The sequence below is a fragment of the Ammodytes marinus genome (assembly GCF_949987685.1).
Source record: "Ammodytes marinus genome assembly, chromosome: 5".
Lineage (NCBI taxonomy): Eukaryota > Metazoa > Chordata > Actinopteri > Uranoscopiformes > Ammodytidae > Ammodytes > Ammodytes marinus.
The window spans coordinates 29,021,940-29,046,763 of NC_137234.1; the positions used below are offsets into that span (position 1 = coordinate 29,021,940).

General features: G+C 40.7%; 3 protein-coding genes across 3 annotated transcripts; 2 read left to right on the forward strand and 1 right to left on the reverse strand.

The window, feature by feature from the left end:
- Positions 1-2,923: 2,923 nt before the first annotated feature.
- has3 (hyaluronan synthase 3) lies at positions 2,924-7,334 on the forward strand (the record flags this gene model as incomplete). The annotated part of the gene is made up of 5 exons (XM_080027445.1): positions 2,924-3,017; positions 3,581-3,885; positions 4,346-4,591; positions 5,501-5,602; positions 6,405-7,334. 5 exons carry the CDS (start codon positions 2,924-2,926, stop codon positions 7,332-7,334), a joined length of 1,677 nt encoding a protein of 558 aa, XP_079883571.1.
- A 4,533-nt stretch (positions 7,335-11,867) lies between these two features.
- Positions 11,868-14,361, reverse strand: chtf8 (CTF8, chromosome transmission fidelity factor 8 homolog). The gene is made up of 3 exons (XM_080027479.1): positions 14,224-14,361; positions 13,113-13,236; positions 11,868-12,490 (listed from the first exon to the last, which is right to left on the reverse strand). The coding sequence occupies exons 1-3, from the start codon at positions 14,241-14,243 to the stop codon at positions 12,197-12,199; spliced, it is 438 nt and encodes a 145-aa protein (XP_079883605.1). The 5' UTR covers positions 14,244-14,361; the 3' UTR covers positions 11,868-12,196.
- An 86-nt stretch (positions 14,362-14,447) lies between these two features.
- Positions 14,448-24,238, forward strand: utp4 (UTP4 small subunit processome component). Its single transcript, XM_080028325.1, has 17 exons — positions 14,448-14,538; positions 15,287-15,454; positions 15,655-15,843; positions 15,957-16,041; positions 16,159-16,248; positions 17,185-17,396; positions 17,942-18,113; positions 18,635-18,726; positions 19,119-19,215; positions 19,710-19,774; positions 20,770-20,886; positions 21,357-21,516; positions 22,509-22,615; positions 22,691-22,786; positions 22,964-23,149; positions 23,402-23,512; positions 23,818-24,238. Exons 2-17 carry the CDS (start codon positions 15,296-15,298, stop codon positions 23,932-23,934), a joined length of 2,055 nt encoding a protein of 684 aa, XP_079884451.1. The 5' UTR covers positions 14,448-14,538; positions 15,287-15,295; the 3' UTR covers positions 23,935-24,238.
- The last annotated feature ends 586 nt before the right edge of the window (positions 24,239-24,824 follow it).

Consider the following 24,824-nt stretch of genomic DNA (forward strand, 5'->3'; position numbering starts at 1 on the left):
ACTCCTATAATAAAATAATTCTACAATATAATTCTACAATTCTACTACTTGCCTGTCTTAGTATCAATATTAACAGCATCAGCCATGATAGTGCTAAAATAATATAAACAGGCATCTTTAAAGGTGTCAGAAATAGTAGCTTTGACAATGGCACTAATACCAGTAGTAGCCTGGTGGTGTACTGGTTTACAGCTACTTTGACCATTACCACTCAACTCCTCCAGAAATTAGAATTATTACTGATACCACTTGTACTAATAGTTATACTGCTGTTATTGTTGCTTTTTTTATTTCATCTACTATTGTTGCTGTTATGACCACTGCTACCACTACTGCTGCTTCTGTTGTAGAAGAGTGCAATGGAAGTAGTTATAGCAACAACAAAAACACTCAATGTATTATTATTATTGGTCGTCTGCTCAGGAAGTTGAGTAATAACAGTAATAGTAGATGTAAACAGGTCATACACTGGGCAGTTATTGTCTCTTCAGCACCCTGGCTCCATGATGTCAGTAACGGATGCCTATGGTGGCTGATGAAAGGTTTTTACAGGAAAAAGAAAAACGGAAATAGCACTTGGGTCAGCTAACGAGCAGTTATAAGCTCTCTCAGTCAGAGCCTTCAGTAAGACTACAGAGCCCAGATCAGCCTCACCTGACATGTATGTGTTGATACAGCCACTTTCATGTACGGGCTCACACACTCAGGTTCCTCACGTGTCCATACATGCATACAGGTGTCATTCACGCTAATGGAAAGCTGGGGACACAGCTGGTCTCCACCACCTTTTGAAATGGTCAATTGTGTTTCACCACCACTTTTAAAAAGTATAATCTTTTATATTTCGTTTCTGCCATTTTTTAACATTATGTATTATTTGGGATTGTTTGTAATTGGGTGTGAGGGTGGGATATGGGTGGGGTATGTTCGGGGAAAAAATTAAAAATTCCATTGTACTGCAATTGTTTTGCAACTGTGTAATTTAATAAAAAAAACCTTTGAAAGAAAAAGTATAATCTTTTACAAAAAGAGTGCGCAAAGAAATAGACATAATATAGACAAATAGTAATACAAGATAATAGTAGGGGAGAATGGGGTAATGTGAGACACTTTTCACATTTGCTCTCCTCTTAGTGAGCTAAAATGATTTATCAGTCAAATGTACACATTTCCCATTAATTCAGGATGGTTCATAGCAATGTACGTTATCAGAATGTATTCAGGACGAACGGCAGTGAAAATATTATTGTTAATAAGTTGTCATGTGTCTCACTTTACCCCACCTTCGGGGTAAACTGAGACAGACCAAACACATCAAGGGGGTAAACTGAACCACTTGCTTTTTCCACTCTAAACTACCATAACAACACATGTTGTAACAGTTACAATCCTGACAGCTAGCACGGAAATCAAATATTCCAAAACTAATGTCGGATGAGTAACATAATCATAGGGTTTGGTCAATTTAGCAAAACATTTTTCTAAACACTTGAAAGTAACTCTGATCAAATACAACATATAATTCATATTCAATAATTATCATTCAAATGAAAGATAGAACCAGTTAGTTAAAAAAACAGTCTTGGGGTCAGAACACAGGACCATTAGAGCCAGCTAGTGTCTGGGGGTCAGAGCAAAGGACAATCAGAACCAGAACAGTCGGGACTCAGAACAGGACTAGACCCAGCAGTCATTTTCCATCTTTTGAGTTTTTGATTAATATTTTTTGTTTTATTGGGATCATTTAATAAAGACATATTACTTAGAGTCTATTGAAGTTAAAGGTCACTCTTCTGTCCCCCAGATACATACGTGCCAAACCATGCCCTTGCTGACACCCCTATAACCATTCAACCCCCACCTCCAGCCCACATTGTCTTTTGTCCTATTCAAACTAGTCTCCTTGCTACCTCAAATATAATGGATTCATTAAAAGAGGGCACAGACAGTGTCTCACTTTACCCCACTGCCACAATTTGAGAAAAACTACCTCTCTCAGCAATTCAGACTAATCTTCAGTTTTCATCATCACATGGTTTCATATGTTGGTAGTTCATCAACATGTTTGTTTAAAGTTTTTCTACCTGAATCAATTTGCTTTGGCACAACAGTTGATTAAGTTGACAGCAGGAAAATTTACTTTTACATGCAAAAAATATTTTTTTGTGAAAAAAACATGCTCACAACATCACCATGAGGTCCTCTCTTTCATGGCCACGGGGAAATGAGAGGGGCTTGAAAACATATATCTCACATGACCAAAAATGTGTTCTGTTGCCTAGATACAGGGGGTGTCTCACATTACCCGATGTCTCACATTCCCCCGTTCTCCCCTATACAGTAGGCTATTTGACATAAAAATGCTGTCTGCTTTGTTTTTGTTATTTTAGTTCTTTTAAAGTCGCCAGAATGCGTAAAACAATGTCTTTGAAGCTCAAATATTTTCAGATTGGGGAGGGACCCCCAGACCCTCCACTTTTGCTTTGGGATCCTCTTTATTTCTTAGATCTCCAGGTTGGCCAGTATGCTAACAGGTGTTGACTTTGTCTTGAAGGTTATGTTGGCTGTATAGTCTGACATTGTAAATCCTGACCATGTAAAGTACCAATAGACTTCATAAACTTGACTTTTGTGCCAACATTACTAGCAGTTTTTATTTTATTTTTTAATCTGAAAACAACTTGACTTTCAAAACCACTTCAAATGATTTGCAATACTACTTTAGTGTGACATTGCCATGAAGTTCTTCTAGTGAAAGGCAATTCAAACACAATTGAATCGATTGCAATTCTGTTTTTCTTCCCTTGTCTACGTTGTGTATTCTACCACTATTTGACTGTAATTCGCCCTCCTCTGCCCTCTACCTGTCCCTGAACCTTCCATCTTTTCCCCTGGACATCTGGTGTGTCCTCTCCCCCTCCAGATGCCCTCTCGCTGCAGCAATGTGCTGAGCATCGTGGTCACCACCCTCTTTGCTGCGGTGGTCCTCTTCACCATTCTGCTGGCCTACGTCACAGGTGAATGTGTTACTGTAATGAAATAGAATACCATAGAATAATATGAAATAAAGAAAAGTATGTGAATGCGATATGTAGTCCTACAGATGTAAATGATAAGTTATGAGTGGTTAAAGGTCACATATTCTGCTCATTTTCAGGTAAAACAATTTAAAAAACAGATTTAATGGGGTAGTGTCCGTTTTTTATATTTCTCACAGTGTCATTGCTGAATCTCCTCTTTTCAGCCTTTGTTTTAACACGCTCCGTTTAAGATCCTGTTTCTTTAAGCCCCGCCTTCCAAAAAAGCCCAGTCTGCTCTGATTGGCCCTAAATTCAAGAGCAATCTGACTGGGCTTTTTGACAAAGCATTTCATAAAGGAGATGGAAAAAAAGAGAAAGGGTTTTTTTTTCTCAAACTTTTGGAGTTCCTAGTCATACTGGGGGCCCATTTTAATGTTGAAAATCCATTATCTTACCATGATGGATGACCCTTTAACATTATGATTATGTGCTGCATTAATATACGGGTAATGTTATCGTGACTTGTTGTTTCCACTGTGTTTGACTTTTCATTCCAAAAGGCTACCAGTTCATCCACACTGAGCAGCACCACCTGTCGTTCGGCCTGTACGGGGCCTTCCTGTCCCTGCACCTCTTCCTCCAGAGCCTGTTTGCCTTCCTGGAGCACCGGCGCATGAGGAGCCCGGTGCGGCCCCAGCTCCTGCGTCGCTCCGTGGCCCTGTGCATCGCCGCCTTCCAGGAGGACTCAGACTACCTGAGGAAGTGCCTGAGGAGCGTCCGCCGCATCTCCTTCCCCGGCCTGAAGGTGGTGCTGGTGGTGGATGGGAACCGGCCCGAAGACCGCTACATGATGGACATCTTCCAGGTATAAGAGCACTATAAGAGGTCAACTATAGCCAGTTATCCATTTCCCATCCGACTCCAGGCTCAAAACCAAAAGGCGACAGAGCCTCTGCTTATATAGCTACCCCTCCAGAAGCAGTGGGTCAATTTGCAATTGGCAAATGTTAAATCTGTACAGTTTTTGGTCCCAGTTGAAGACCTGCACTTCTTCTCATTTGCTTTCAACTCACTGTTTTGTTTGTATGTGTATGGCACTATTTTTTTTAAATATTTTTTATATTATTTTCATTTATATATATTTTTTACGAGCATGGCATAGTGTGTGCATCGGTTTAATACTCATATTGCATTCTGTATTGTACTGTCTTTTTTCTTGCTTGTCTGTATTTAGATTTTTTTTTTTTATTGTCCAGCACTTTGATCAACGGTTGTTCCTTTAATGGCCTATATAACTAAAATTGACCTTCATCTTGCCCTTGCAGGAGGTGATGGCGGGCGCGGAGCAGGCGGGCACCATGGTGTGGAAGGGGAACTACCACAGCGATGGGAGCGGAGGAGGAGGTGTGGGGGGAGGGGGCCGGGGCACGCTGCACATGGAGGAGGCAGCGCGGGTGGCTCGGCTGGTCACGGGCTGCAGATACTCCTGTATCATGCAGGAGTGGGGAGGGAAGAGAGAGGTGATGTACACCGCCTTCAAAGCACTGGGGGACAGCGTGGACTATTTACAGGTAAGGGGGCCTCGACACATACACCCACACACACACACACACACACACACACACACACACACACACACACACACACACACACACACACACACACACACACACACACACACACACACAAAATACTGCACTATGCCTGTAGTGGGGGGCCGTATATGGGTCATTTGTTGTTTTAATTTCAAGTTGATGCGAAAGTTTCGTTTTCTCTTTTAATTGAAGGTAAGGGTCTATTGAACAGTTTTGGTTTGAGTGTCAAGAAACCTGGCCATATTTTAAGACCTTCAAAAATTCATGATTTCGATTGTGGCCATTTTGGCAGATTGGCCAAAAAAAACTAAATAATTAATGGTCTGGTTTCTTGTTTTATGTTGGATAAAAATCAGTTGCACGTTATTTGTTTAGACTTTACTGTATAATTGTACCAATGTGCATATATGGGTCTAACCATACCTGTGTTTTAAGAGTATTTCTAATCAGCTATTTAAACCCCATAAAATAATGATACAAAAAAATATATAATAAAGAAAATTATTTTAATACATTGTTTTTCCTAACTTCTATGTCTCACCTTAAACCCATTGACCATTCAATATTTAAAAAAGAATCAACCTTAGACGCCTCATGGACAAGCAGCTCACTCTTGGCATCCAGCTGTATGTACTATGACCTCTTACTACCTGTGGGTCAAAGTTCATGTCCACTGTTGAACTCACTCCTGTGCAGTTACAATGAATCAGCTGGGATGCCTGTCAGCAGCTTCTCATTTCTCTTACTGATTTTAGAATTAATGCTACTGCAGTGTTCCGCATCACCTGCAGCCCTTAACTTGACCAAAATGATGTATGTGGTATAATGTATGTGACTCACTGCATTATTGTACTCTGTGTGTGTGTTTGTTGTATCCTTTTTCAGGTGTGTGACTCAGACACAGTTCTAGACCCAGCATGTACCATTGAAATGCTGAAGATTCTTGAGGAAGATGCAATGGTGGGAGGCGTGGGTGGAGACGTCCAGGTAACAGACTGAACACTCGATACTTGATTTCTTTCATTAAAACAATATTTCTTTTTATAATACAATTTTTTCTAAACTATTTGAATAAATATGCATAGTTGGCAGTATCTAACTAATAATGTGTGAATAATGCATCTCTTTAAAAACCTAAAATACAGATGTTAAAATCTTTATTTTATTTTAACAACATATTAGTCGAAAGTTTTTACTGAACAGATTTTGGATACCCCTTTTTTCCATTTTTTTTTTTTTTTTTTTTTAGATATTTTTTTTTTCATTTTTATGCTTTATTGATAGTGTAGAGATAGAGGTGAAATGGGGCAGAGAGGGGAGTGACATGCAGAGAACGACCGCGGGCTGGAATCGAACCTGGGTCCACTGCTGGCCGAGGCCCATGGGGGGGACGCCCCATCAACTGAGCTAAGGGCGCCCTTCCATTTTTATAAATAAATACTATGCAAATTTTTTTATTAATAAAATGTATCATAAATCAGACGATTGATCTCATATGAACACATCCTACTGTAATAATCTTTGAAATAGTGCTAAGAATGATTGTGGGAAGTTTAGAATGTCGTATGTGTTTTAGAAGTTGGGATTTTTGGTTCAGAGGATTGAAATAAAAACCAATGTTGAGATAAGAGCTGTTATATATGGTTGTAGGAGAAGAGAAACAGATGCAAACAGTGTAGCTTACAAAAATCTTTTTTGCATGCAGTGTGTCGCCTTACGATTTTCCCTTTTTCTTCCTTTCCTGCCTTTTTTTGTGGACTAATTTCTCTGCACATTTCTTTTCCTGCAGATCCTTAACAAGTACGACTCGTGGATCTCCTTCCTCAGCAGCGTGCGCTACTGGATGGCCTTCAACATCGAGCGGGCCTGCCAGTCCTACTTTGGCTGTGTGCAGTGCATCAGCGGCCCTCTGGGGATGTACAGGAACTCCCTGCTCCAGCGCTTTCTGGAGCCCTGGTACCACCAGACCTTCCTGGGCTCCAAGTGCAGCTTCGGCGACGACCGCCACCTCACCAACCGGGTGCTCAGCTTCGGCTACAAGACCAAGTTCACCGCGCGCTCACAGTGCCAGACCGAGACGCCCACCCAGTACCTGCGTTGGCTCAACCAGCAGACGCGATGGAGCAAGTCCTACTTCCGCGAGTGGCTCTACAACGCCCTGTGGTTCCACAAGCACAGCCTCTGGATGACCTACGAGTCCGTGGTCACCGGCTTCTTCCCCTTCTTCCTGGTGGCCACGGTCATCCATCTCTTCTACCGCGGCAGGCTGTGGAACATCCTGCTCTTCTTACTGACGGTGCAGCTGGTGGGCATGGTGAAGGCCACCTACGCCTGCTTCCTGAGGGGCAACCTGGTCATGATCTTCATGTCGCTCTACTCTCTGCTCTACATGTCCAGCCTGCTGCCGGCCAAGATCTTCGCCCTGCTGACCATCAACAAGGCCGGCTGGGGCACGTCCGGCCGCAAGAAGATCGTGGTCAACCTGATAGGAGCCGTGCCCGTCACGGTGTGGACCCTGGTGCTGCTGGGAGGCGTGGCCTACACCATCTACTGTGAAACCCAGGAGCCCTTCAGCGAGACGGAGAGAGCCTTGCTGATAGTGGGGACGATACTCTACGCCTGCTACTGGGTCATTCTCCTGGTGCTCTACCTGGCCATCGTAGCCAAGCGGTGTAACAAGAGGGAGGAGCAGTACCACCTGCCGTACGCAGAGGCATAAAACCACACAGAACATTATGAGTTGGACTACTAGCAAAGGTCTCTGTTGACCATGGGGAACTGCCCCGAGTGATGAGTGAGTGGGAGCCATGGAAAATGCTCACTCAATGTCTTCATCACTGGTGCTAAATGGCGTGAGAGTGAAATGTGAGCAGCTGGTTTATGATCCAGTTATGAATGGATCTACACAGCCCTCCCGTTTCTATCGTGCTCAATGGTGCTTCACAATGAAAAACCTAACCAAATGGAAGTGATCCAGTGTAAGTGTTCTTTCACTAAGTATCAGTGGACATGCTCAGAAGAACATTAGGTAGTTTATGGGTACAGTTTAGCTGTAAAACTGTTAGAAAAAATATGATTGTTCTTTTGATGAATACAGTATAAAGCAGGAAAGGGACAAAATAAAACAAAGACATAAAGGTCTTACTTACTCACTGGTCAGATTATTTTTAGGTCAATTTTGATAAAGATGAGATGGGATATAATGTGAAAGGACGGAGCTTCTATAGTTAACAATAATAATGATCTCAAATTGGTCAAAAAACCCTCTATTTTAGATAAGAAGAAAATACCTCAAATGGATTTAGATATTTGAGTGCGTCTTAAAGGTAGGCCAATTTTAGACGGGGTTCAATTGCTTGCTGCAGTCAACCTGATTGGGCATCAATATATGTGAACTGTAAAAGTACATGTGTGCAGGTTGATGATGTGTCAACTTAAGAGTAGAAATGTATGCTTATCTCTGCGCTTTATGAACCTGCTGTATTAAAGTTCATATGTTCTGCTCATTTTCAGGTTCAAAATTGTAATTTGGGTTTCTACTAGAAACTGTTTTCATGGTGTACTGTCCAAAAAACACTTTAGATTACTCACAGTGCCATTTCTGAATCTCCTCTTTTCAGCCACTGTCTGAAACGCACCGTTTTAGAGACTGCCTACCAAAAAGCCTAATCTGATCAGATTGGTCCCCTTAATTAGGTTGGAAATGGGGGGGTCGGACATGGCCTTATGACATCATAAGGGGATTGAAAGTTGAAGGTGGAGAAAAAGATGGAGGGTTGTTTTTCCTCGTACTTTGAGAGTCTCTTGTCAGACCCATAAGAACGTTGAAAAAAGATGAAAAAGTGAGTTTTGCAGAAAAGGTGAGCTTTAGAGGATAGAGAGGAGTGAAATAGGGAGATGTACTGAAGGGAAATATCAGGAAGAACAGAAGTTCTAGGATTAGTCAGAGGTGACACACATACATATGCACAGCTCCTCCACACACACTGTCTGTGCATGACTTCCGACCTAGGTAGCCTAAAGTCTGTACTGGTCATATACAAATTGTTCATGAAAAAATAAACAAAGAATGCAAAACCCATACAACAAGATTCATGTGAAATTTCAGTTTGTGTCATGTCTCAGCACACATTAAAGCATAGGTTAGGACTTCTTAGCTTAATGCAATACTCCCATTCCATATGTACATCAAAAGATGTATTACTGTAACTATCCCTCATCTCCGTTCTAGCAAAGGCATGATATCTTTTTAAAGCATCTACAGCATAGCTTTGTAAACTACCAATTACTTCAAAGTGGAAGAATTCGATTTAGAGCAAAGCTATGCTAGGGAGAAAATCTAGTTTGGTTAACTCAACCCACAGAAAAATTAATTCAAGCTACTTTGTCAAAAAACTATCAAATTGACCATGTACATGTGATATGAAATTATAACAAACTATGATACAAAAAAAGTCACATGCCAACAAATAATGCCATTGTTTATTGCTGAAACTAAAACAATACAAACTATTTCAAACTATTTAAGACAATAACCAAATATTTAGACAGGTGAGCTGACAATCAGCTTCCTGGAAGGTGAATAGCCTTCACAGTGGTCAGGATTAAAGCAAATTGGGGACGGGACTTGTCAATGGAGGTTCAATTAAAGGAGCAATGGTATACTGGGATACCTATGCAAATATACATTTATTTGAACACACCAGCAAGTTGCTGCAAAATTTCGTTTAACTAGGCTACTAGTTTAACTACATGTAGTTGACCACTCCCCAACATATCAGTGACCTTCAAATCTTTCGACCTACTGTACATATCGGAATGATAGTACTGTATCAGCATAGACTCAACACCTATCCTTTTACATGTGTCCATGACGACAGACTAGGCTTTTAAGAATGTCTCTGGCTACACTACTTTCAATTGGATGTAATGGAGTGGACCGTCTTGAGGGCAGAGACTGAGACAGCTTGCGTGGTTTAGTCCTCATGTCCTCTCATCAGCTCCAAACAGCACAATCATCTGTGATCTAGCAGAACAGACAATCTAAAGCATTTCTGACCATGTGACATGCAGTAGTGTTTTGTTGAAATGAGTTAACTTATTACTGTAGACATGGTGGTCCAATTCTCGGTTTACACACTCCACCATTGGGTTGTAGTTTCATTCAGTGATGAAGGGATTGTTTTCTATGGTAACTTGTATACATTGTTAGAGGTGCCAGGTGTTATGGTTGTGTGTAACAGTGAAGTTTTACCACTGGCCCCTGTTGTCTTAACTTTGAATGTTTGTGTCCTTTTTTTACTCTGGATGTGTAACCCTTTTGCTTATTCCATCCATCCATCCATCCATCCATCCATCCATCCATCCATCCATCCATCCATCCACCCACCCACCCATCCATCCATCCATCCATCCATTCCAACAGTGTGTAAAAGACTGAAGACCAAAGAGATTATCTTCTGAAGTGAAAGACTTGAGAGCTTTGAATTGTGCTATTTTTCCCACGTTTTTTAAATTGCATATGATTTCAGCAATCAGAAAGTTTCAGTTCCCGAAAAGGTTCCGTGACCACCCCAGTTCGTTTGTCAAGTGTGAACCCCATCAGCATATCTGTGCCTATGACACTGACAGCTGTCGTTGTGCCTTGCTCGGGCCAGTGAACATTGCCTCTGTGTGTCATGTAAGTTATGTCCATATGTTTTAGTTTGAATGTGCAGAAAAAGGACACACACATTAAAAAGGATATTGTGTTTATATTGCTGTGGGTTGGCATTTTTTCCTCACAGTTCACAATGCAAGAAGTCTTTTCTTTTTTTAAATTCTTGGTCCTCTTCTGTTTCCATGTCTGGGCATCACATAAAAAAAAATAGAATTTTCCAAAGTCATTAAAAAAAGCTTCCTGTTTTGGACACAATCCTCCCATTCATAACAAACACAGGACGCCGAGAATGATTGAAATGACTTCATGCCCCATCTGTTTCAATATTCTGTATTATGTTTTATTCAGTGTACTGTATGTTCCACTTTAAAATAAGAAAGAAGAGAAATACATTTTCAAGACCAATCGTCATGGCTATATTCTCACTTGTGTCAGTGGAGGTCTACAGGTAACTGGGAACTTGTTCAGAAATGTTTGAATAAGTACTGTATGTACATTTGGAAATATATCTAACTAATTATGCATGAATTAAACCCCAAAATCTAGATGTTGGATGAAGCCAGTGTTACTTTTTAACAGAACAAATTTTGTAAACACTCTTGTTTTTATTTTTATAAATCAAAAAATACTATTTCCAGGTCTTAAAAATGCATTTTCAGCAAGTTTTTATATATCATAAATCAGACAATGAAAAACACAGAACAAATCATTGAGTAGAAACCTTCAGAATATTGCTAAGAATGATTATGGAAAGTTTAGTTTATGGCTGTTATCTCCAATGATGACATAATGAAAAAAATTAAAACATGGTTGCAGGCTTAGAGAAATATACAGACACTGACAAGGGTCAGTCAAATAAACACCTGAATGTATATTTTGGAACTTTTATTTATACTATGAAAGAAGTAGAAGAATTTTTCTGATCTAAAATCAAACTGGGGATATGGTTATTATATGGTCTGTGCAGTAACCCCTTGGCCAAGTTAACTCAACCTTTCAACCTATTACAATTGAGCTGAACTTCAAACTATTTTCTAGGGATCCAATTTTCCTGTGAGCAAGGTTTGTTCATTCAGTTATTACAATATGCTTTAGAAAATGTTAACTTATTTGATGCACTCAAAGCTACACAGTGCACCTTTAAGAGCAGTTTCATTCAGTTTGCTAAAGCTAAAGATGGCTCAAATGACTGAGCTTTGACATGAACATGTTGCCAGCATGCCCCAGTGTGTGCGTATGTGTGGGAGGTGTCTGAATGCTAAGGGAGGGGCACAGAAGCTTCACAGCAGCTCAATGAATTGGTCCCTTCAGTAAGCGTGCACTAAAACAGGATGGCTTTTTACTTGTGGGTGGGGGACCCACCTCCACATGGGAACCACCCTCATCAAATAAACACGTACAAACTTAAACACTGTAAATATTTAAGCGTCATGTGTCAAATATCTTAAAAATATATCACCAAATTGAGCACTTTTTTCCTGTCATAGAGGTTGATGTAGTAGATAATAGACACTAGTTTCAATTATATGAAATAAAAGTAACACTCAGTACACTATATTTAAAAAAATGAGCAAAGGTTATTCATTTTACTGCGTTCTAGTATAAAAGCCTTAGGATTATTCAGTATTCCACCCAGGAAGTGACACTGGCTTGCCAGTGAGCAAATACCTTTAAAAACAGCATGTAGACATTGAGCATTAAACCTTTTTATATATAAATCTCAGGAAAATAATACAACATTCATTCATATTTGCATCATTTGGAATCACTTCATCTTAAAAGGTGACAGTATTGATCGATATGTAGTCCAGTAGAGATCCATTGTACGATAAATGCAACTACACACACACACACACACACACACACACACACACACACACACACACACACACACACACACACACACACACACACACACTACACTACACTTTCTTGGGTACGTTAGTGATGATGGGTTTGGGCCGTGTCTTAAAGATGAGCTTTCGTTTGATGAGGGCAGACACAGAGTAGGAGGTGGAGGCGGGTCCTTGCTGGCTCGTCTCCATGGGCACCTGTGTGACATCATCGCCCTCATTAGCATTATCGCCGTTGTCATGGTTTCCCGTGCTGTCCACTGATTGGCCGGAACGCTGCTTGAGGAGTACAGCGTAGGGCTTGTCCAGTTTGACCTGCTTCCCATACAGAATGTGATGTCCTACTAGCAGCACTGGCACCCCCTGGTGGAGGGAGGGGGGAAACACAGCTCAGTCAAAATAGAAACTGGGATGAGTGTTCACTAATGTTCATATATTTAATAGACCAATCTATCATTTGAGAGATGAGTCATCCTTAAAGGAAAAGTTCTGTATGTTTGAAGTGGGAGTTCTATGAAGTTACTTCTGCATAGTGATTCTGTTACCTTATGGAGATGCGGGGTCACTGGGTCAGCATCATTTAAAGGAGTTTTGGGGAGCTAAATGCTAAAATGTAGGGGCTTTTCACTGCTGATATGCGGACTGATTTGCTGCACAGCACCTTTTTTTCCAAGTGTAGTTGGGCCATGTATTACTGTGTTAACCCTTTCCGGTGCAGTGCAAGAGTATCAGTTTGCAAATCAACAGTTAAAAAAATCCCAAATGTACCATACAATTGAACGGATATACATTTTTTAGGAGAGCATTTATATAGACGGTGGAAACAAAAAGTTTTTCCGCCGGCCCTCTCTGCAACAGTACAGGGCTGACTACTGCTACAGCCACGTCTCACCCAAAACTTTGCAGCTCAAACACATACACACAGAAAACATGGTTCAAGGAAAATGACTTGTAGCGCTGTTTACTGCTTGAGTCTTGCGTTTACCTCCTTGGTGTAGAGCAGGTCTCCCATCACGTTCCCGGCCAGGCCACTGTTGTGTCTGGACACCACCTCTCCCTGCAGCTCCACCAGCAGCCATTCTGGAGGAAGGCTGCCATCCACACTGCCTCTACAGATAAACACACACACATTAAATACACAGGTCTGGGGAAAAAAGTCCATAAAAGACCTGTTTAAGACTTATATTACACTGTCAAAGAGCTGTAGGAGAGGAGGCTAACAGTTTGAACTGGTTGCCCTCTGTGTCACACCAGTCTCTCTACTCAAAACATTAGCTTTCATAACGTCTACTAGTGCCAATACTGACGAAAGGAGATGGTATGTATAATATCACTAAATGTTTCATACTCACCATAAGCTACTTTTTAATTCTGAGTGTAGGCCTATTCATTTTTAGCCAGAAGCACTTACTCAATAATTAAAAATGCAGCGTTTACCTCTGATTTCCTTATCCCTACACCTTCTCTAAACACAGCCTGGTAGGAGGCTGAGCCCATAACGTAAAAAGACCCATAGTGTAATAAAACATTTTTTAAACAAAAATCCATATTGTAATAACTGGTCGATAATATGTAACAAAATGCTGAGCCCATAACGTCATAACTTATTGCACACATACTGTAACAAAGTATTACATTTTGGGTCACTAATAAGATTTTTTTTTTTATTGACACAAAGCAATTTACTCAACAAGAAGGGAAAATAAATAGGCCTACTTACAATTGGAAGAAAACAATCAATGGTGGAATGACGAAAATATTTCAAATAAAGACAATGCTGATTGAAACATTGTAATGAAATGCTATGTTAATAACAATAATGTTACGTTGTTACACTTACAGTATGGGTTGTATTCCATTCTTGAAATTACATCATGAGGCGACGCTACATTATGGGCTCTTACAAACCTTTAACCCTTGGGTTTCGTTTGTGTTCGCTATCATAATATCGCTGTACAATTCTCTTAAAACTACGCTAACGGTATCGGGGCGTTGTAATCACTAGTAATAGACTCGAACTAGCCTGCCAATGGAGAAAGACGCATTTACCAGGCAATAGTAAGATAAGGTGAAGGAAGCCCACGGACGGTACTTACCTTACGACTATTTGCACCATCGTCTTGTCAGAAAACGAAGTGCAACCTTGGAAATAATTGAACGAAAAAGACCGCTCAGTTATCAGCGCTTTTACATTGAACACAACAGCTTTGCGAACAACAACACCGTCCAGTCGGCGTTTGGTATTTCCCGCCAGCTGCGTGTGCTGTCAGTCTTTGATGACGTACTTCCCTTTCCTCGTGCGTGTTTGGCTGGTTCGTTTCCGGTTCAGAGTTCCTCAACGTGGCTGCTGATATTTTCCAGCGTGTGGAGCTAATAGCGAAGAAAGTTGACTGCGGGGAAACAAATAACAGGTGAATTATATTTCATAACGACTGAAAACACTGCTTATTGATGTACACACACATGTTTCCGCATTCTGTTGGTTTAAGGTGCGACATTACATGTTATCAAGCACTGGTCAATGTAGAGATGTTTGGTTATTTTGCTTCCATAATATGTCCTCTTTCATAGTATAACATCAATGGTTCAAAATGTGCATTAAGGTGTTTGTTTGACTAAACCTGGTCTGTTTGTGTCTGTGTATATGTCTCGTATACACCCATCTTTAACGGCCTTTATTCAAGACTCTGAATCACAAATCTCCAGCTTCTAAAGCACTGACATTAACTTACCTTTCCATAATCATTCTTGACTCTATTTTCAATGTCACTACTGAAGGATTTGTACATATGTTGTTGTTTGTCTGATTTATGATACATTTTCTTCTGAAAAATGAAACTCTGGCTCTACCCAACTACATCTAGATTTTGTTTTTTTAAACGTTACAAATGTACTTAGATATTGCCTAATTTGCACATTTGTTCAAACACGTCAGAAAATATTGCAATACTAAAATAATTGTTAGTAATCAACTGGCAAAGTTTCATGATGATATCTCTATGTTAAATAGTTTTATCCTGTTTACCTGCAGTGTCTCACCTAAAGGGATAGTTCAGTATTTTTGAAGTCAGGTTGTAACAGACAGTGGGCTTAAACACTGTTTTTCTCTTGCCTGTCCAGCTTTAGTAACCGTCCTGTGTGTTCTCTTTCCCTTCATAGTGAATAGTAATGGGTGAGTTCAAGGTGCACCGTGTTCGTTTCTTCGACTACATGCCCCGTGCCATCAGAGCCATGGCCTTTAACGGGCGCACTGAGCTGCTGGCTCTGGCCCGGGAGGATGGAGCTGTGGAGATATTCAACTTCACCGACAACTACTTCCAAGAAAAGGTGAGCACTCGGGGACTGTCCATGCACATTCGCTGTTAGACCAAAAAACAACAAATTAGTCCATGGGGGTTTGTATGACAATGTCTTCATATGAAAGCTGGGGTTGGAACTGTAAGGCAGTTGCATACACCTTGTAGTGAAGATGTGCAGGACCCTTTCCTCCAGGCTTGTTTTTTTTTTGACTGTCCTGCCCCCACCAGGTGATCCCCGGACGGGACGGGCGTGCTGTGGAGGCTCTGTGCTGGGTGGGCCAGCGTCTGTTCAGCGCCGGGCTGAACGGAGAGATCACAGAGTACGACCTGGAGAACCTGAGGCCCCGCTACACTGTGGAGGCCTATGGAGGGCCCATCTGGACCATCAGTAGCAACAGCCAGGGGACACTGCTGGCGGTCAGTCCACACATTTTACCTATTACATTCACACTATGTCTCACACTTAGAATCTCCCACCCAGGCTAGGCTAGTGTCCAGCGGTGCATTGACTGAGTGACTCTGTGTCTCAGGTGGGCTGTGAGGACGGGACAGTGAAGATGTTTGAAATACTGGAGGAGAGGATTCAGTTTCAGAGGAACCTGGACAGGCAGAAAGGTACGAGGACAAGATGATTCACAGCTGATTTGGCTTTACAGTCAATTGAAATGTTTGACTTTTGACTGTGCTTGTGACCGGGCGACTTTCATTTATTTTTATAATGTCGTCCTCTAGGTCGCATTCTCTCTCTGTGCTGGCATCCCTCTGATACACTGATTGCTGCTGGCATGATGGACATGATCCGAATCTTTGATGCTCAGACAGGTAAGCAGATTCAGCAAGATCCTCCAGTTATTAATAGCACAGAGCCTAGCAACACATAACACTATTCAAATGGAACATCGGAAGGTGCTTTGTCTCTGTTATCTTTAAAACTCCATATATTCCTTAAATATTAGGGCCCTATGATTTCTGCAAAAACACGGCCTGTATTGGGCAATAAAAAATGTGATACACTGTTTAACATCGAATCACGCCAAATTGTTGTCATCATTTGGGTGAAACTCCCATTTTCTGGGGAGTGGAACGTTTTATCCATGGGAAACAACAAGGGTGACATTTACGTGAGGGACAATTAAGCAGTCACTTCCACAACAATGTCAAACACCCCGGCTGATACGCCTAAATTGTTCAAATAAGATGCATCAATTCTACTCTTAAGCCCCGTTAAAGAGACAGATCGCATACTCTTTCTTTTTTCTATTCTACATACTACATCCGACTATAAAAATAATCTAGTTAAGATGCAGTAGGCATACTATTGGGACATACTTTTACTCTTTTATTTCCTCATAACATTGCGCCTTGATCGGATTATGGGTCAGAATCGCCCAAAAAGGATGCTGTTTTCAACACTAACAATCTTGGCCGGATGAAGTAGGACATCCGGGCACTTCTAACCATCCTAAATCTGGCCACAAGAATCGGGACATCCTTAATCTTTTTTCTACATACTATATAGTAGAAAGTATGCGATTCGGAACACAGGGTTAGTCTGGTCAGAAGTAAACGGATGGAATTCTGAAAAAAAATTAAACGTGAGAAAACAAAATTTGGGGAAAAAATTACACAGAATTTCGAAAAAAAGATTAAATGGATTTCACAGGGCCCGAAAAATCTCCCCTACTGAGATTAAGATTGTGACCTCAGTGTGTGTGTGTGTGTGTGTGTGTGTGTGTGTGCGCTTTGTGCTGCCTCCAGGCCATGCCACACACAGGCTGCTGGTGGAGAGAGGTGTGGGAGCCTCTAAGAGCAGAGAGGTGGTGGTGTGGAGCCTGCTCTTCATGTCAGACCACACCATCATCAGTGGGGACTCTGCAGGGAAGGTCCAGATCTGGGACGGCCTCACTGGAACTCTGCGGCGGTCACACCTGCTCACCAAGTGGGACGTGATGGCTCTGTCTGCCACACAGGTCAGTGTTCAAGAAACAACCAATCACACAACGTCCAGGCCAAAGGGGCTTTAGGGGCATGTCTCCACAGAATCCATGATGTTAGAAAGGTGGGGTCAGAGATTCGCTTTTTTTGTCAAAATCAATAAATATCTCTCCCCACGATCCACTACCTCTACGTACAGTGTGTGCACTGAAAAGAATACACAGCCTAGGCTCTGTAAACAGACATGTTGCTCGCTACGGTGGGCCCCTTTTGTTTACATACCCTAACTTTACATACCCTTTTACAGGGCCTTGGCTATGTATTAACTCTGGAAAAATGTATTCATCGCACACAGTACGGACAGGTAGCCAATCGTGAAGAGATATATCAACAAAAAAACGTCTGTTGCCATGGATAACGTTTGATAAAGCCATGTCCAGTCTCTAGTCTAGACAGTTGAAAAAAGCATTTTTTTAACTAAGTTTTATCATATTTATGAACATTTATTTCTTTGAAAGGCTTATTGAGACACTCTTACTATGACATCATATATTGACTTTATTTAGTGAATGTTTGACAGGATGAGAGCAGTGTGGTGGCTGGGACCTCAGAAGGCACGGTGGTCCAGTTCCAGTGGCTCTCCTCCACTGTGGATCAGCAGGAGAAGGAGTGGGTCAGGACCAGGACCTTCAAGAACCACAGCCATGACGTCAGGGCTCTGGTCCACACCCCGACCGCCGTGGTGTCTGGAGGTCAGTCTGGGATAGATTCTTTATTGTGGTCATTTATTAAACACAAACATTTCAATTTAAATGGAATGTAAGCCGTATAGAGATGAAGTCACCAAGTAGGTAGGAAACCAAACTTAATCATGGGCATAATGCTGCATTCACATGGAATCAGGGAGATGCTATAATATGCTTTAGATGGCTGGGGACAGTAAAAAAAATCAACATAATGGCAAAAGGAATCGCTACAAAAGGAACCACTGTAACATTTAGTTGTAAATTCCGTCGTTGGGACCTGCAAGAAAATGACATTTTATTAATGGCTTTATTAAATACATTTTAATGAGGCCAAGATTGGATTAGATTATGTGTTTATGTCTAGTATGGACCCAGAAATCCTCTATTTTATTTTTGGAGGGTCCAAAGCAAAGCAATCTGTACTGTGTACAATAATTCTACAGTCAAAGAAGTCAAACGTATCTTAATGTGTTAACCTTTTTAAATAAAAAGGTGCTAATGGTGTTTTGATGTTTGTACCATGCCAGGTATGGACACACAGCTGGTAGTGCGCCCTCTGCTGGACAGGGTGGAGAAGAACACCCAGGAGTCAGCGATGCGCAAAATAGCTTTCCCTCATGTGAGTATCACTAGGACAAAGAACCAATGTTACGGAGAAGAGCTTAAAAACTTCTCTGTGTGTCATATTTAATGTTAGCAAAATAAAGAAATAGAAAAATCATAGAGCAAAATATAACGTGGTAAATAAACAAGTCCCAACAAGCACACATGAGCATTGATAATGTAAAGTTTGTCTTTTAACCTGCTCCCCTTGACTACCAGTGTTTGAGCTAAGCTAACCTGGATGATTGACCTTTAGCCCATTTCTAAATCAAAAATGCACGCACAGTTACAGGAATGGTTTCTGTCGCCTGTTCTTGAGCCGCAGAGTGAGGCAAAAAGCTAAAAAAAAATCAAATTGAACCATTCCTTTAATGACGCCATGCTTCCCTCTGTCTGTCTTCCATGTAGAGAAGCCTGGTTTGTTGTGCAAAGAAAGCAGGACTGCTGCTCTTCCAGTTCTCTGATCATTTAGAGCTGTGGAGAGTAGGGGAAAGCGACGGACATGGTGAGGTTAACACACACGCACGCTCACTCACTCACTCACTCACTCACTCACTCACTCACTCACTCACTCACTCACTCACTCACTCACTCACTCACTCACTCTTATGCAAGAAATGCCAAGTTCAACAATAGCTGGAGAAAACTGAATGGCGTCTAATAAACAGGAAAAATACTAGTGGAATTGAATAGATATGATATAGATATTAATAATTTAATGAATATCAATGAAAAGTTAACTTTTTCCCCACAATTTAATTCAAATAGTGATACTTTCATATATTCTAGATGTATTACACATAGAATAAACATACTTTTCTGATGGTCGACATTTTGCTATGATAAAACATAAACAAACAAAAAAAAACGAACTGTAACTGACATATTTCACTTTCTGTAATGAATCTAGAATATAAAAATATTCCATGATATTAAAAAAAGAATGTGTTGCACCTGTACATTGTAATAAGTGTGATGTTCTGTGGTGTGTGTGAACAGGGAAGCCTGGGGACAGTCTGCCTGTGAAAAGAAAACCAGAGAAGCTGCTCCAGCTCAAGAAGAAGGTATGTTACTGATGATGGTTTGTGTATCTCTGTTTCACATGATTATCTGAAAAGGAGGACGTTTGTGGAAAACCTTATTTGAAGACCAGTAGAATCAGGTTGTTTATTTTCGGTTTCCTATTTCAGGAATTGCTCTTTTGGACAGAGATAAATGTTACTTATTTATTGTTGAGTGTTCCGTGTCCGAGTGTTAACAAACAACATTAGTCACAACAACTTTACCATTCTAATTGTTCTGCTGCCCCCAAGTGGCTAATACTAGTCATTGCAGCTTTAACTAAATGTAAGCTTGATCATCTTGTACATCGCTCTCTTTAACAGCATCATTTGTATTTTAATGTTATTTCTTACAACATATCTTCACTTTTAACATAACCTAACTGTGCTGCCTTTTGAGAGAAAAAATAAATAAATCACGGGAATAACTACACATTAGTGTTAAAGGAATTCACCCATACGGAACCGGCGTTCTATCATTATAAAATCACTATTATAATATAATGAATGAGGTTTTTCTTGCCTCAGTCTTCCCTTGGCCCAGCTGTCCTGTTAATCCTAACCCTACATTTTTCTTACTGTGATGTCACAGTAAGAAAAATGTAGGGTTGGACAGTGAGACCATAAAACACTCTTTCAGCTTTTTCTCAGGCTAGGATGAACCAATTTCAATTTTTTTTTGCACATTTATACTAAATAGGATCTCAGAGTTCAATACACCTTCATATTCCCACCGGTGAAGTAGCTCTTTAAGTAATTTAGCTGTGACCAGATCCTTGTATCAGACCAACACACTTGCGTTTCTTAAAAGCTATTAATGAGTATTTACACATTGATTTTAGTCTACATTATGTGTTTTTTTTGCATTAATGTCAAAAACCAAATTGTAGAGCTAGTTTGCAGACATCCAGTTCTCAAGGAGGTCCATATTATCTGTTGTGGTGTTATCTGTGAGTTTGTTGGATATTCAAACAAAGCAACTGTCGTTTTGTTTCCAGGGAGAGGACCACATCTGCTGCAGCGCTCTGTCTCCATGTGGGGGCTGGCTGGCTTACTCTACTGTCTCCAGTGTGCGTCTCTACAGAATACAGTACAACACCATTAGCATCAGCAAGGTACGGGCTACTCGACACACACACACACACACACACACACACACACACACACACACACACACACACACACTGCTCTCTGGATCTGTCATTGTTCAAACGGGCCACACTGGGAGGTTCATTTGCGATTAAAAGCGAGTTAACTGTGGACAATCATGCGATTAATTGCGATTAAATATTTGAATCGATTGACAGCCCTAGTTAATACACAGCCTAGGCTCTGTAAACTGGTATGTAAACAAAGGGGGCCCACTGCAGCTGGCCTGTTTACAGAGCCTACGCTGTGTATTAACACCGGAATAGTTTTTTCAGCACGTGCACACAGTAGGAACAGATAGCAGCTTGTGTGGAGATATTCACTGTTTTTGACAAAGTGATTTTGACAACACACATTCTCCAGAATGGCTGACTCCACCTTTTTAAGTCTGTTTTTAGAGCAGCACATGTAAAGCTAACGGTGTCCCTCCCTCCAGGTGTCCAAACTGCCCAAGGTGCTGCGCTGTGTGCACCAGCTCTGCTTCTCCTCTGACTCCTCCAGACTCTTTGCCTCCTCCAGCCAGGCCTCAGTCGTAGTGGTGTCCCTCCACGAGCAGCTGGAGTGCAAATACCTTCACACTCTCAAACCCAAGTCAGGTGAGGCTCAGTCCAAATCACACTCTTCACCTCCATAGAACAATCTCTTTTTGTTGAGGTAATCACATGTTCTGTCATTTGACTATTCAGTTCATCTTGCTTTAGTGATGAGCCTTTTTTTTGTTCTTTTTTTTAAAATACTTTATTTTAGAATTTTTTCTTACAAAGAACACAAACGGACAACCCAACAAGTAAACACACAAACAAAAGATCAAATAAAATAAACAACTAACATGGTGTACTCTACTCAACCGCTTTCTAAGGACATTGTTTACACTAAAGGCAAATGTAAAGCGAAAAATAAAAAGCCAAAAAGGTGTCATGAATGTCACTTCAGCGCTGCTATATAGTCCAGGAGTGATGAGCGTTTTAACTCAAATACAAGACAGTGCCTCTGTCCTCCTAGAAATGGTGTGATGATTACAGTATTCGAAATGGTGAAGAGGAATTTGAAGTTGATCTTCAAATAATTCTGGAAGAAAAAACACATTTATTTTAATCGAGGCACTTTCTCTTAATTATGATGAGTCACTCAGAACAAGACACTAGTAGGATTTTGTCAGACAGAGCTACACCTACATGGTGAATTAAGGATTACTCACAAAACTCTTACTTTTAGTCCATTCTTTTTTCCAATGATATCCAAGAATCTTTCCTCAAATTCTACATACCAATGATTTTTTTGTTATATAATTTTAGATTGTATTTGACATGGACATCACAATGACATTGGACCAACTAGATGCACTGTTGCAGTGTTTCAGCAACATGCTGCTAATTCTCAACACAGGAAGTTTTCCAAAGAAAATAATGAAATGTGAGAAGAAAAATAATTCATGGGAAGAAAGAATCAAATATGCAATTTTACAATGATACAAGAGTAGCAATAGGCACTATCTCATTCAAATATAAAGACACTCACTCAACCTAAGCTTCCCTCCTGCAGCTTTCTATTTGTTGGTGAATGAACGGTGTTTGTGTGTTATGTCCAGGCTCCAGACAGCCGGTCCACCTGCTGTCTGCCAGTGAGGATGGCAAGTGGCTGGCTACAGCTAACACAGACTGTGAGATCCATGTGTACAACCTGGACACGCTAAAGGTGAGCTAGCTCTAGCTCTCTCAATTGTTCTTTAAACGCAAAGAGTAAACTCCTAATGCCTGACTGTGTTTGCAGCTTCACTGTACAGTTCCAGTGTACGGCTCCTGTCCCACGGCCATAGCCATCCACCCAACAAGCAGCAACCTCATCGCCGTGCATGCTGACCAGCATGTAAGCACTGCACTCCGCCTATACCAATAACAAATAAGCACAACATTATCTCTCTAAATGAATATTGAGATGGATCTGCCCCTCACATGTCCTTACTGTGTCTGTGTGTCTCTGTTTTCTCTGTTTCTTTGCGTGTATGTGTGTGTGTTTCTCTGTTTTGTGTGTGTGCGCGTGCAGATCTTTGAGTTTTCTCTGGTTGAGAAGGAGTACACCGAGTGGAGCCGGACTCTTCAGAAACACGGGCTGCACTCCCGTTGGCTGGAGAGGGACACGCCCATCACTCACATCACCTTCAACCCCACCAACCAGGCCCACATCCTCCTGCACGACACCTTCATGTTCTGCATCATCGACAAGAGTCTGGTATGTGGAGCAGACATTCTCATACAAAGATTTGGGGAAAAAACCTACTGTTGACAATTGATTTATTAGTGCTGCGTGGGTTTCGGTCATTCAAAACTCCTTTTGTGTGTGTGTGTGTGTGTGTGTGTGTGTGTGTGTGTGTGTGTGTGTGTGTGTGTGTGTGTGTGTGTGTGTGTGTGTGTGTGTGTGTGTGTGTGTGTGTGTGTGTGTGTGTGTGTGTGTGTGTGTGTGTGTGTGTGTTTCCTCATACAGCCCCTCCCTGAGCCAAGGAGTATGCTGTACAACCAGATGACACTGAGGAGTCTACCTGAATCAGACAGGATCAGATACAATCACGCCTTTAAGATATGCAAGAACTTCCAGGTACCAATCAATACTCACTGGGCACATTGGACCTCTACTTTAAAGGTGGAGAAGAAGAGTTAGTCTTGCCAACTGCCAATATTTTTCTTGTCCAATTTGATAAACCAGTGAATGCATTTAATAAAGGCATATTGGACCAAATCACTGCTCAGTAATACTTCTCATGCTCATTATAACTACACTTCTTTAACTGCTTCTAATTGGGGATCCAGATCAAAAAGAGGAACCCCTGTTATGTCTACATTTTGATTTTGTATTTGTTTTCCCTGTTCTTCTTACTGATGGCTTGATGTTTACTTCCACAGCATCTGATGTGTGTGAGTCTACTGGAGGATCACTCTCTGGTGGTGGTGGAGCGCCCCCTGCTGGACATCCAGGCTGAACTGCCCGCACCGGTCAGACAGAAGAAGTTTGCAACATAAATGAACTATGAGTCTGTTTGAGCCCAGGTGTTTATTATTTACTTAGTTGTGTTAATTCATCTAAATACCATTTTCCAAGAGTGTCAATATGTCTCCTCCTATGTACAAAATGCTTTGATAAAGTAAGAAGTGGAACTGTCATCTGTGTTTGAGACGTGTATTTAATATTCAATCAACAACATTGGGTTTGGTGTGAGGTGATTTCCACTTATCTGTCATTATGGGACAGGGTGTCAGACCTAAATGCTGTCGGTGAGTTTATTATGTTTAAAGTTGAAGAGCTTTACAAAGAGCACCTGTTGTGTTAGAAATAACAGGCACTGTGACAACCATCTGTCAAATTTATACAGGTGCATATCATTTTCTTTTTTCATATCATGGAAAAGTCCATTTAAAAAGTAAACTTTCATATATTCTAGATTCATTACACAAAGTGAAATATGTCATTTATTTATTTTGTTTTAATTTTTATGAGAATAGAATGTCCAGTATCTGAAAATAATAGAATATTATTATTATTATTTTAAATGATTTATTATACTGAAAAGTGTTTATTCTTGATTCATATCACTTTATGTAATGAATCTAGAATATATGAAAGTTTCACTTTTTGAATAAAATAATTAACTTTTCATTGATATTCTAATATGTTTTAGATGCACCTGTATATTCATTTGAATTTACATTTTGAAGTATTCCTCTCTCGCTTTATGTACAGCTGCTATTTGCTGTAATATTTTTTTTTACTCTTCATAGGTTTCCATTATAATGACCTGTTCCTTATTTTAACTTCCTGTTTGAAGAAACCCTTGGTTAACAAAGACAGTTTATAACCACCATGGTCAAACCCTGATTGGTGATTTAGGGTTTGTCGAGGCAGCTAACGAAAA

Bases quoted from the DNA above. Each gene is read 5' to 3' on its own strand.
- chtf8 (XM_080027479.1), bottom strand. From the start codon at position 14,243: ATGGTGCAAATAGTCGTAAG. The intron at 13,237-14,223 runs GTAAGTACCGTC...GTTTATCTGTAG, and splicing joins ATGGTGCAAATAGTCGTAAG to AGGCAGTGTGGATGGCAGCC. The intron at 12,491-13,112 runs GTAAACGCAAGA...TCCCTCCACCAG, and splicing joins ACCTGCTCTACACCAAGGAG to GGGGTGCCAGTGCTGCTAGT.
- utp4 (XM_080028325.1), top strand. From the start codon at position 15,296: ATGGGTGAGTTCAAGGTGCACCGTGTTCGTTTCTTCGACTACATGCCC. The intron at 15,844-15,956 runs GTCAGTCCACAC...TCTGTGTCTCAG, and splicing joins GCCAGGGGACACTGCTGGCG to GTGGGCTGTGAGGACGGGAC. The intron at 16,042-16,158 runs GTACGAGGACAA...GTCGTCCTCTAG, and splicing joins GAACCTGGACAGGCAGAAAG to GTCGCATTCTCTCTCTGTGC.